The sequence below is a fragment of the Odontomachus brunneus genome, unplaced genomic scaffold (assembly GCF_010583005.1).
Source record: "Odontomachus brunneus isolate Ranch 3 - 2012 unplaced genomic scaffold, Obru_v1 Obru_scaffold_279, whole genome shotgun sequence".
In the NCBI taxonomy this organism is placed as follows: Eukaryota; Metazoa; Arthropoda; class Insecta; order Hymenoptera; family Formicidae; genus Odontomachus; species Odontomachus brunneus.
The window spans coordinates 185,740-197,861 of record NW_022639729.1 but is presented as its reverse complement, the minus strand read 5'-3'; the positions used below and the strand labels follow the sequence as shown (position 1 = coordinate 197,861).

Here is a 12,122-nt window from a genome sequence, read left to right as displayed (position 1 = left end):
AATTAAGTTGTAGAGGTTTATGGAAGAGAACCGGTTCCCCCCGGAAGAAACATATGTCGAACAAATGTTCCCGGATAATTCACTGACGCCGCGCCGGTTCATAAATATCGACGATCGTGGTTTCTGCATCCATCCGCATTTCTGCGCGACACGCGCGATTTATGTTTATTCGCTTTGTAGAAGAGCAATAAGTTCTGCTCTTCTCTCGCGGCACGCCACGCTACCTCGCGAGATCTCGCGATCATAAATATTGCGAGTGCAAAACCGATTGCATCGCGATCGACTCGGAAATCGTACTCGAATACGTTGCAAATATCGAGTTATTGATTAATTTTATCTAAGAGACTCGCATCTCGAATTCGCGGATGTGAACTTTTACTACGTTGATGCAATGACGCAAGAAATATCGAGTAAGTGATCGGCGTTTATGCGGCAGAGCGCGCATAATGCAAACATAAGATTGTATAACGAAGGTTATGTAACGAAAATTTCTTCCCAACGTAATTTTTAGTCACTTGCAATGGCATTTTTTACTCGATCGTTTACTGATGGATTTATCCTGAATAATACGATATTAATGAGACAAGAAAGGCGACCTTATCTCACGTCATACGCGATAAATACATTTGCAACCGACACGAATAAAAAGATCGGAGCGAGGGGGAGATCCGGTACATATGTTACAATGCACCAGATCAGCCAATCATATCGAATGTAGGTTACATTCGAGCACCTAACACCACACCGCCGCTTCCTTTAGCGGCTTTCCACCTCGTGCGAAGTAAAAGTATCCCTCCGGAGAAGCGTCGCGCGTGGCCGAGCAGTTTTTGCACAATCTTCTTTCTCTCCCTCTCTCTTTTCCTCATTCAAATCATCCGGCTGATCTCCGAAAGCGCTTCCTTGAGCCATCCCGCGTTTACAAATCTCCCGAGCGGTGGATCTTCCGTAATCACCTACACGGTTCCCATATCATTTCTACGAGCGACTTCTATTTTCTGCGGTGATTACAGCATGTAGCGTGACATAATCCGCGTGAGGATCGCCGCTGTTTTGGATACTGTAGTTGATTTTACCACCTGGATACACGTAGCACGGAGGAAAGTAATTTGCTTACTTGGCATATTTTAGACATCGTCATATATGAAATTCTATATAGGTTATTATATGATCAGCAAGAAGATTTCTCAAGCTCCTTATGGTAAAACCAGAGCTACCGCCTTATTTTAGCCGAGATGATAACATATTCAATTTGGATGGATCAGAGAAGGAATTTAGGTGATCGAGGTAGCTGATAGAGATTAAGGAGGAAAGAGAAAATGTGACAGTACACGCATATATATTTACCTGTAAAAATAAAAATTGCGAATATCGCGACGAGAAAAGAGACTGACAATGAGAAAAAATACCTGAAAATTAAACTTCACTTTTATGTATAAACTTTATACCCCACAAATAAGTTTTCAAGTGATTTTTTTCTTCTTGTGTGAGACTATGCGTCGACTATTGTTCAGGATCGAATGGACAGATTAGCTGAACACCTCCGCAGTGTCGCCACGATAAGCTATGCAGAACAAACTGGACGATTTTGCCTCACGGGTGTCGTTGCGCGACGAGTGTCTCTCGTTTCTTTTTTTTGTCTTTTTACGGATCGTTCGACGCAGAAACGTAGGCGCGACACCGCCCGCGTAATAAAGCGCACTCGGCACGATACAATAGAGGCCCGCAGGTGGACGGCGCGGCCGTCGCGGATCGATAAATCGCATTCGCGTTTGCCATTGATCATTAATCGCATCACGCCGTGCCGCACGGGCGAGGCGGAATTCGCTCGATCGCGCTGATCCTCGCAATGTTCTCCGCGAATCATATTGTTCGCCGGCTTGCGCAACTGATAGATCCCGCATGCCTGTCGCATGAACGGTTCACGGCCGGTATTATTCGCGAATGTATCAATTCTGCAGGGAGAGCGCGCGTCATATCGCCGCACCATCCGTGGAGAGACCTACTCTCCAGTGTAGGTAAAAGAAATAGCAAAAAACTGTAATACATTGTAGTTATATTACAGATTTTTAGAAATATTTGTTTGTAATTTAAAAAATAAAAATTCGCTTGATAATTTTAAATTTATTCCAATTTTAAACAAAATCGAAAAGATATATTTATAATTAAAATTGAATTAATGGAAAGCTTGAATATCATTCGAAAATGTAGTAATAAAAAAATGTAGTCATAATGAAAATTCATTAGTAGAAAATATTATTATAAAAATTCATGAAAGTTCACATTTATAGAAAAATTAAAATTATCCTATTATAGCATAAAATTCATTTTTTGATAGGATATATTCGCAGTAACAGTAGATTGAGAAAATAAAAAAGAAATTTTGAAATTTTATGGATCTCTGAAAATATATTTTTTCTTCGTTATTGTGAGTATATCTTAGAAATAAATAAATTTGTTTGAAAAATAAATTAAAAAGATGCACACAAAAGAAACGTTGTGGCTCACTCGCTACTTTTATTATCTTACCGATGAAGTTCGACGAGGAGAGACGTGCTGTTCGTTGACAGATGTCGCCATCGTAGAGAATTCTCCGTGACATAATATTGAATTTTTTGAAGCTACTAATATAGAACTATTACTATACTAATATAGGACTAATTCACTTAGTACGAAGGAGAGAAGGAAAAATTGACGTAATGTCATTACATATATGTAATCGAACCATTACATTGCACACGAGACTTCTTATATAATTATAATTTTATTTTTAATATGAAGTGACATCACACTATTATACATTGTCATTTTATTTTGCACTTGCAATAATAATTATCCTCGGGAAAATAAAATGTTTTATTAATTTTTACGAATTTTATAGCTACACACATAGCGCGTACTTTTGTTGCAATTAATAAATTCGTATGTCGATCGTTATTGCATTTTTTTCGTGCCGTTATTAAACAAATTGTTGTATGCGATATTGTTGTAGTAACAGTTTGTTTTGTATAGCTCAATAACATTGTTTCTGATATGATAGATGTCCTTATGTACAATAGTATGTAGTTGTACTTCCATGAGCTGCGGTGTCCGAGTGGTTAAGGAGTTGGACTCGAAATCCAATGGGCTTTGCCCGCACAGGTTCGAATCCTGTCCGCAGCGTTCTTTTTTTTTCCTCGCACAAATACTTTTTCTTATTCCCCCATATAATTTACAATCTCGGTAATAATAAAATAAAAAATTTTCAATCAAACACGATAAAAGCGTGATTTTTTTATATATAAATGTATACACGTGCCGTTGCTGTTTTTCTTTTCTATAATTTCATTCACTGTTCCCTCAGCCGATCTGTTTCGCACTCCAATTCATCTGAATTAAATTTGTGTCCTCATAAAAAAATCGAAATGTCTTCTATACTATATTTGTCGTTGTCTCGAGAACAGTGCCGTAATTTTCCTCGTCGAAATATAACCTCTCGAGGATCACAAGAGAGCTTCTTCGTGCTCTTAATAGTTAATAGTAATTTCTCCCTTCTAATTTCTCTCAATCCCCCTGAGACCCGTCGCATGAAAATCGAATGCCTCGAGTATCTTTACTAAGCGACATCGTACGTACCAAACGATCAAAGCTAATGGCATTATTTATTACAAAGATAATGATATCCGTAAGAGACCATGCGTTGTGTCTATTTTGGTCATTACGACCAAAACGAGACTTTACGTCGTGATTCCTCGGGGAAGGAGAGATGCGGCCGAAGAACATACATAAGTTGCACGCTATCTCAATTGACCTGTGGCTCCACCCTCCCTCGATACTCCGCTCGGTTGTCTGCCTATGTATAGACTGACCCTCATGTCGGTTTTCTTTCACTTGACTACGAACCACCGTTCATCGAGGATGATCCAAAACAGCGCGCTTGTCACCGCGGCCGTTCTGATCCTGGCCTACGCGACTCACGCGGAAGTCGTGCAATGGACTTCGTGTCCCACTCGTGAGTATCCTCCGTGTCGCGATCGCGATACGAGCCTGCGATCTCCGTGTTGCTAATTAACGGGAAGTCCGAAAGAGGCTATTTCGCGACAGGCCTCGTAACAGCGTTAAAAGTGACAGCACGTTTGCTCGTTCGCGATGACTCGTTCGTCGGCGACTCTCCACGGGATTTCCGCGATCAACGAAAATCGGAGAGAAGTGGACTGCTAAGACGCGAAAGTCGCTGGAATTGTGCGTTTCCAAATTTCCACGGTTCATAGGTCATGCTTCATGACGATTTCTGTTTAGCGTGATTACGACGTATCAGTCGCGCGCGTAAATAAGTTCGGGTGTATCTGAAGCCGGACAATCGCTCAACCGGTTTTTTATTTAAGTAGTTTTTATTTGCAATCTCGATATCGCGCGTGTCGCGCTGGTGAGGTTATCTGTGAGGCGAAGATGAAACGTTATCGTGAAGTATACTGTTTGTTAACTTCAATGGCGATCCTTTGACTCTACGATTCCTCGAGTTTTCAAACTAGGAAAACCAGTTTTATTTTCGAGAACTAACAGATTTTTCGTAAGAATTTTTTGTGCTTTTGAAACAACGATTTATTCGCTAATATATCTGAAATTAACACGCTTAAAAGGTCTCAGGTTTGCAAAGATATTGTCCCGGAGTAAGTGGTTTTCAATACTCGAATATTCTCGCCTTGTGTCTGGTTCTTATTGGCCTTATTTTCAACTTTGATTCTCGCAGAGTTCGCGTGAAATCGATTTTATCAAGTCTATATAGTATACAGATTTTGAAAAATGCGTTTCCTTCGCAGGCAGTAGACGAAATGTTCAGTTGAACAAGATTAATTCGCTTATCGTAGGCTTATCGTAGGATTTGTACAGAGAACAAAAGGAAATTCCTATTTGGAAAATATCTCTATTTCTAACGTGTTAGTTTTCAAATGAGATTACATAACGTTAAATGCAGATGGGTTACTTGCAAGGATATATTTTATATGATTAAATCATTTATATGATTTAATTAGAAAAACCTGTGTTTTTATTTTTGAAAAGTAATTTTCATTAATGGAAAGCACAAAACACTGGATTGAGAATATGATGTTTCTAAATATCCCAGATTTTCCTATGTCCACTTAAAACTAATATATTCAAATTATCAATCATTGTTTCATATATAAGCAACAATACGTAATTTTGTTAGAAGAATTTTATCGCCTTGAATTTAAACAATTATTATTTTGTTGAATTGAATATAAAAGTAATTTATTTTCCTTTAATGTTATGTGATCTCATTTGAAGATTGATATATCAGAAATAAAGATGTTTTTCAAACAAAAATATCGTTTTTTCGTGTATATTTAAAGAATGCATTTTTTTGTTAATTTATCCGATATTATCGCGGGCGTAGCCCTAAACTACATATGATTGTTCTAACTGTTTCAAACGATAAACGAATTATAAACGTGTGTGTAGCAAGCGAGGAAGAAAGACGAAGATTGAAGCAATGGTGTCTCTTCCTAAGCAAACAATGGAGGGAACTACTAGACCAGAATAGCGTCGTTTCAATCTCTGTCTTTCTCTTTCACTTGCTAGCCATGTGTTTTACATGTGTCGAAACATGGACTATGATTCATCCACAAGTGGTCAAAGTTCTAATATTACAGTTTAAGCGTTCGTTCAAATATCAAGGAATCTAATCTTTTCTTTAATCTTTTACGTGTTATTTAATTTTTTCTTTTTTACACGGCAGGCAATTGAAAGGAATATTTTGAACTCACAGAAAATAAACTCTTAGCATTTTTTTTAGTGATAAAGATAGTAAGAAGTCTATTTTATGCTTTTATCTTCAGCTATACTTCAGATATGTACATTTATGCTTTTATCTTCAGTTTTATCTTCAGAATAATACGCGCACAAAATCCGGTCAACGATATGGACAATTGAAGAACATTTTCTCTCATAAATACGCGTTCGGTTCTTATTTAACCGACAACAGACATAAATATCTGGATATATATCGTAGAGTGAGGTCTGCTTGGAATATATCGCAGAAAACGGGACAGAGAAGCACATAAAATGATAAGGTTGTACAAGAAGTTAAAAAAAACATTACGTCGCTTGATAAACAAAAAGTTCTCAGTCAGTTACAACAATAACAGACATCAAAGTTCCTCGATAAGCGTTCGATGTGAGCGTAAGTTGTTGCGGGTCAGAAATACAGGATGACATGTGAGTGTTTAACGCTTGTGCAAAAAGGGATAAGTAGCAGTTTCAATATTTCGCGCAAAACGCACAGTGTGAAACAAAGCTGCGAGACGTCGATGGTTTCTCGTCGGGGCGGGATACGATTTGGTCAATTATGCGTGCAACTGTTTTTATTGTTGTCGTTATTATTATCAATATTATATTCGTATTGTTATTACTGCTCGCCGGGAATTTTTCTCGCGTTTTTATCACCGAGATTCGCCGACCCGTGGAAAACAATTCGGATGTACTCATAATCTCGCGGAAACGAGAAGGAGAAAGCAAGAGAGAAGGGGGAGAGAGAGAGAGTGTGTGTGTGTATGTATCGTGGTATTTCATAAAGCTTGTGCTTCATTTGAAGCGAGAGAACTTCGTCGGATCGCCTATAGTTTCGAACTGCAGTTTTACGTCAATCCCTACGTAGTTGTGTCGTCGATGACACGTGTCACGTCGTCGTTTGCTGATATTTTTTCGGCTAAAGTTTACGAGCTCAAGTTTATGTTTATCTTCTCATCACTTCTTGCAAAATATTTCAGGAAGTAGATCTCGCTGACTTTCATTATGGAATTGCGAAAGCGCATCGCGATAATCGACGAGAGTGTAATGCATCGTTGGAAAAATGAAAAATCGATACGGAGCTGTTGATAAACAGATAAAAAAGATTAAAGAACGCATTTACATATATATATATATATATATATATATATATATATATATATATATATGTATATAAACACATGTATATGCACACACACACACACACACACACACACACACACACACACACACACACACACACACACACACACACACACACACACACACACACACACACACACACACACACACACACACACACACACACACACACACACACACACACACACACACACACACACACACACACACACACACACACACACACACACACACACACACACACACACACACACACACACACACACACACACACACACACACACACACACACACACACACACACACACACACACACACACACACACACACACACACACACACACACACACACACACACACACACACACACACACACACACACACACACACACACACACACACACACACACACACACACACACACACACACACACACACACACACACACACACACACACACACACACACACACACACACACACACACACACACACACACACACACACACACACACACACACACACACACACACACACACACACACACACACACACACACACACACACACACACACACACACACACACACACACACACACACACACACACACACACACACACACACACACACACACACACACACACACACATTAATTTATTAACATACTAATATATATATAAACACATTAATTTATTAATACTAATATATCGATGAATTAGCAAACATATTTGTAATTTAACTCGCGAGTAGGAGATCCTCTCTATATAACGTTAAATAATTTTATTTCACGTGAAAAGTATTGTACACAATGCTAATTAAAAATTCTTCTCATTTTAATCGTACTTATCTGCGATTATATGCGATTATCAATCAAAGAGATGATGCTAATTTCCTACCACAAGTGTCGTGTAAGACAGAAAATCCTCGCTGTTATTTTAATTAACTAGAATGTTCGTAAACGTTGGATGAATCGGGTAAATCGGGCGATTCGACAAAAGAGTCGAGAAGCAAAGCAATCGATTGTTCCTTCTTCTCGGTGCTTCTTATTCGTCGGCGATTTCATCGATATGCAAATGTGAGCTATTTTTGGTACGCCAATTCTTTACAGAGGCATGATCCATATGTTTCAGCTGAAAATGGCGCAGTTTCAAGTTGCGTCATACACGAGGTGAACGTGGATCCCTGCAACGAGGCTGTGCAGAGAAAGCCCTGTGCCTTGAAGAGGGGTCGCAATGCGAGTATCAGCTTCGACTACACCGCCGGTGAGTATCGTCGAGGTGTTTCGATGCATCCGATTCGTATATCCCAATGACGACGAATTGTCGCAAAAACAGCATGTAACAATGAAGAAAAAAAATGTTTGGTATTTGTAACTATAATACATAGAGAAATAATTATTATGCTTGAGAAAAGTATTTTTTTTTAATTAAATTCTATAATGTCAGTAATAATAACCTTATATACTGTTATGTTACTATTACCATCAATGTGTTAGGACAAAAATAATTATAATTTAGATCATTTTCTTCCTCGGTGCGGATACTTTTGTACTTTGCGTTCGAAATAAGGCGCATTATTCATTCACGCAAGAACGTTTGTATTCAACGTTTTGTATTCAACTCGAGGTGTCAATTTGAATCTAGTTTAAACTAGTTTAAATCAAACAATAAGTAGAGATAATTAGATTTTCCCTTCGCAAAAAAAGCATCTTCTTTCTTTGAAGAACGAAGACAAATTTCAGCGTTTATGTTATTTGTGTTTGTGTGCGACTCGTCAAGCGTTCGTATCGCGTGTTCAATTTCGACATCTAATGTGGCGATTTATCGACAATGCATACGCTTCATTCCAGACTTCACTGGCGACACGTTGTCCAGTAGAGCATACTGGGCCTCTGAAATCATGGATTTGCCATTCCTGGGCATGCCACTCGACGCCTGTACGTCTACTGTTTGTCCAGTCGTGCCCGGCCAAAGACAACAATACTCAGTATTATTGCCAATCTCGAAAAAGTTTCCCGCGGTGAGTAATTCCTCGCCCTGCACTCTAGTCTCGCTGCGAGTATCGATGATCTCGTGTTACATTTGCAATAATAGACGCTCAATGTTACACGTTCATATCATCGCGTTTGTTTTTCTTTACACTTTTGTTATTTTATTTTATTTAGATACTTTCATTTTTTTCGGATATATTGTTCGTAAGAGCGTTGGTCGTAATCTTTTCTGTCGAAACATAGTTATATTTTGAGATTAAAGAAAAACGTAGAGACGTAAAAAAAGTATAGATGTAAAACACACATCATATATTAAGATAAATTACATAAAAAGTATAAAGATTAATTATAAATTAAATATGTAACATAGAGCAATTTTTATTGTGTAAGAGTGTATATATATATACATATATATATTTAACTAAGCAAATTGCGACCTCTCTTAAGATATCATTTAAAACGTTTTTCTTTTATTGCAGCGAACATACGATCTAAAGTGGAAGTTGTGGAACGCGGAGGAGCAAGAATGCTGTTTCATGTTTGCTATTAAATTAGTGAAATGAAATTATTCTTAAATCCAGCACGTCATTCATCGCGATGATTATAATTTGCTGATCGATAATTTAACAAAATAAACGATGTATTCATAACAATAATACTGTTTCCCTATCATTATTTATGCCTTTGTTATCGTATCGTGTATACGATAAATTTTAATGATAACTAACAAACAATGCTCATTAAAAATAACATAATTAATTAGTGACTACACGAATTACTGGTGAATTTGCGGAAATGGTGCTCTGGAAAAGGCGCGGTGAATTGTAACCTTTGTTCGCACTTTGCATTTACATAGCTCATTGTTGTGTTTCTCTCTGAGAATACTGTTATATTTTCTTACGCGTATCATCGTTAAAAAGCAGATTAACATTCAGTGGAGAAAGAAACCTGAATCAATACAATGTAACACAATATAATTATTTTTGTTGAATTGCAGCGATTTATTATAACGGTTAAGTATTGCGCGATAGAAACGGAATATTATCTCTTCTCCCTTAAAAGTAAGTCCATTTTTATACTGGTCCAGAGAATGTCACCGATACCTTGAACGTTTCAAGAGGAAGGCGTTCGTACTCGAAATGTCATCAGTGAAATCTATAGATATAAATTGATCTCGCCACTTTTAATCTCATTTACAGCATTTGTGAAATGATGGATTTATGAGAATCTATTAGAGTCTTGTGTCGTAAAAAATATTTCGTTCGAAAATATTGATGAAACTATATCACTATAAAATAAATGAATATCGAGATAATTAAAACTAATATTATTTGAGATCGAGAATATCGAGATAATTAAAACTAATATTACTTGTTTATTTAAAAAAAATATATATATATTACTTTGTACATAATATATATTATAATCCGCAACACACGCACACACATAAATTAAGGAATAATTGTCTTCAATATGTGTGGGCTATAACTCTATCTACGAAAAAAAATAATAAATAAAATAAATAATATCACCCTCACTATTAAGGGAAAACCACGTTTGGTTGGAATCATATTTTCAATTTTATAAAAAACAAAATTAACGATACGATGGTTTTTTATTAAAACTTGCTTCTATCCGCTTGTTAACGGGTACGAAGCGCCCGTCGTAAATAACAATTCGAGAAAACTGTTGTTTTTGTGAAAGCAGCTTTGATGCCGCCACCGCGTGATCCGGGCTCCGCATCCTTGACAGACGTAATACGAGAGTTCGACGATCGTTCGCGCGGCCACGTTGACACACAAGGAGCAATGTGAAGACCCACATCGTGGCGCGGCCTCAGATAGCCAATCAAAGACGAGCCCGCTAGAAAAATAATTGGCCACAATTGTTAAATTGTGCATTTCCTGATAAAAGTGGCCGGCCCGTCCGGAAGACAGTCCCGCCGTCGATTCTGTCGAAATTTACAATCCGCGCCGGTCGACCACGCGATCGCGCGGGACAGACAGAGACGGCACATTTCGCTCGTTTCTTTGTATGCCGCCTTAAATACAGTGTACTTCAATTATCTCCTCCACGCGGCGAAAGAAGAATATGGGTCACGTATTATCGGACATATAACTGAGAAAAGAAAAATCCCTTTCTTTCCACTGGTGGCCGATTGAATTTACCGATCGCGCGTGTACGCACGAATTATTCTTATCAATTTTTATTAGGTTTATATTGTCCCTTTAATCGCGCCCGATGTTTGTAAATCCGACTGTCGCAATGGGAATCGACGCAATGGGTATCGGTACTATTATTTATCTTCATGCCGCGCCCATGCACATCCACACGCGGCGCCTGCGATAATTGCATTTGCAGCTTGCACACGGTCAGATTAGGCTACGACTGGCTGGACGACTGGGCTCGATTAAGTCAGAGGCGTTGAGACATGATGGTAATATTTGTGTACACGTGTCGCGCTCGACGTTTTATCACGAAATAAAAAATCGCGTAAATATTAAGAGCTGCCTTCAACTCGATATCTTGCTCTTTTTTTAACTTAACTTTCCAACATTTGCAAATAGGGTTGCGATGAGGTTAATTGATAAAGGAATTGATCTTTCTTACTCTGCATCTCAAATAAGCGATGAACAATTGGCTATAATTATGCAAGAATAACCCCACAAAATTGTAGGCTCCAAACTTTATGAGTATTTTTATTAAGAAAACTCATTCATTAAAAAACAATTTTTATTTCCTACCAATTGCGCTATTTTTTATTAGTTGCAGATTTCTCAAGAAAAAGAGAGAGAAAGAGAGAGAAATATTACTGCTTCGTAATACATCAGACGTATATAATAATAATTATAATTTTAATTTTTATAATCTTGTTTCATAAAAATCACATTGATTTTTTCGTATCGATTTCAGAAAAATACGAAACGTTTTAAAATAATTAGTCAGTGGAGGCGTCATACCGATCGAATTGCATGATATTTGGCAGAGTTCCGAGATCAAAATCTCTAGATTTCGTATTACGTTGAAGAGATCGCATCACAGAACTATGAATTAACGCAAGTCGTTCAATTTTCAGAGTGCCTCGCTTTGACGGGCCTGTATTTTTTAAAGCTTGAATATCCTTGAAGAAAAAAATATTGTTTGACTTTTTAAACGATCGCGAAGAGAGAGAGAGAGAGAGAGAGAGAGAGAGAGAGAGAGAGAG

General features: G+C 37.8%; 1 protein-coding gene and 1 non-coding gene across 2 annotated transcripts; both read left to right on the top strand.

Moving 5' to 3' along the window:
* Positions 1-3,077: 3,077 nt before the first annotated feature.
* On the top strand, positions 3,078-3,159 carry Trnas-cga. The gene has a single exon. It is a non-coding gene; the product is annotated as a tRNA-Ser (tRNA).
* A 666-nt stretch (positions 3,160-3,825) lies between these two features.
* LOC116853134 (MD-2-related lipid-recognition protein-like) lies at positions 3,826-9,573 on the top strand. Its single transcript, XM_032834028.1, has 4 exons — positions 3,826-3,988; positions 8,058-8,189; positions 8,777-8,946; positions 9,397-9,573. Exons 1-4 carry the CDS (start codon positions 3,832-3,834, stop codon positions 9,478-9,480), a joined length of 543 nt encoding a protein of 180 aa, XP_032689919.1. The 5' UTR covers positions 3,826-3,831; the 3' UTR covers positions 9,481-9,573.
* Positions 9,574-12,122: the final 2,549 nt, after the last annotated feature.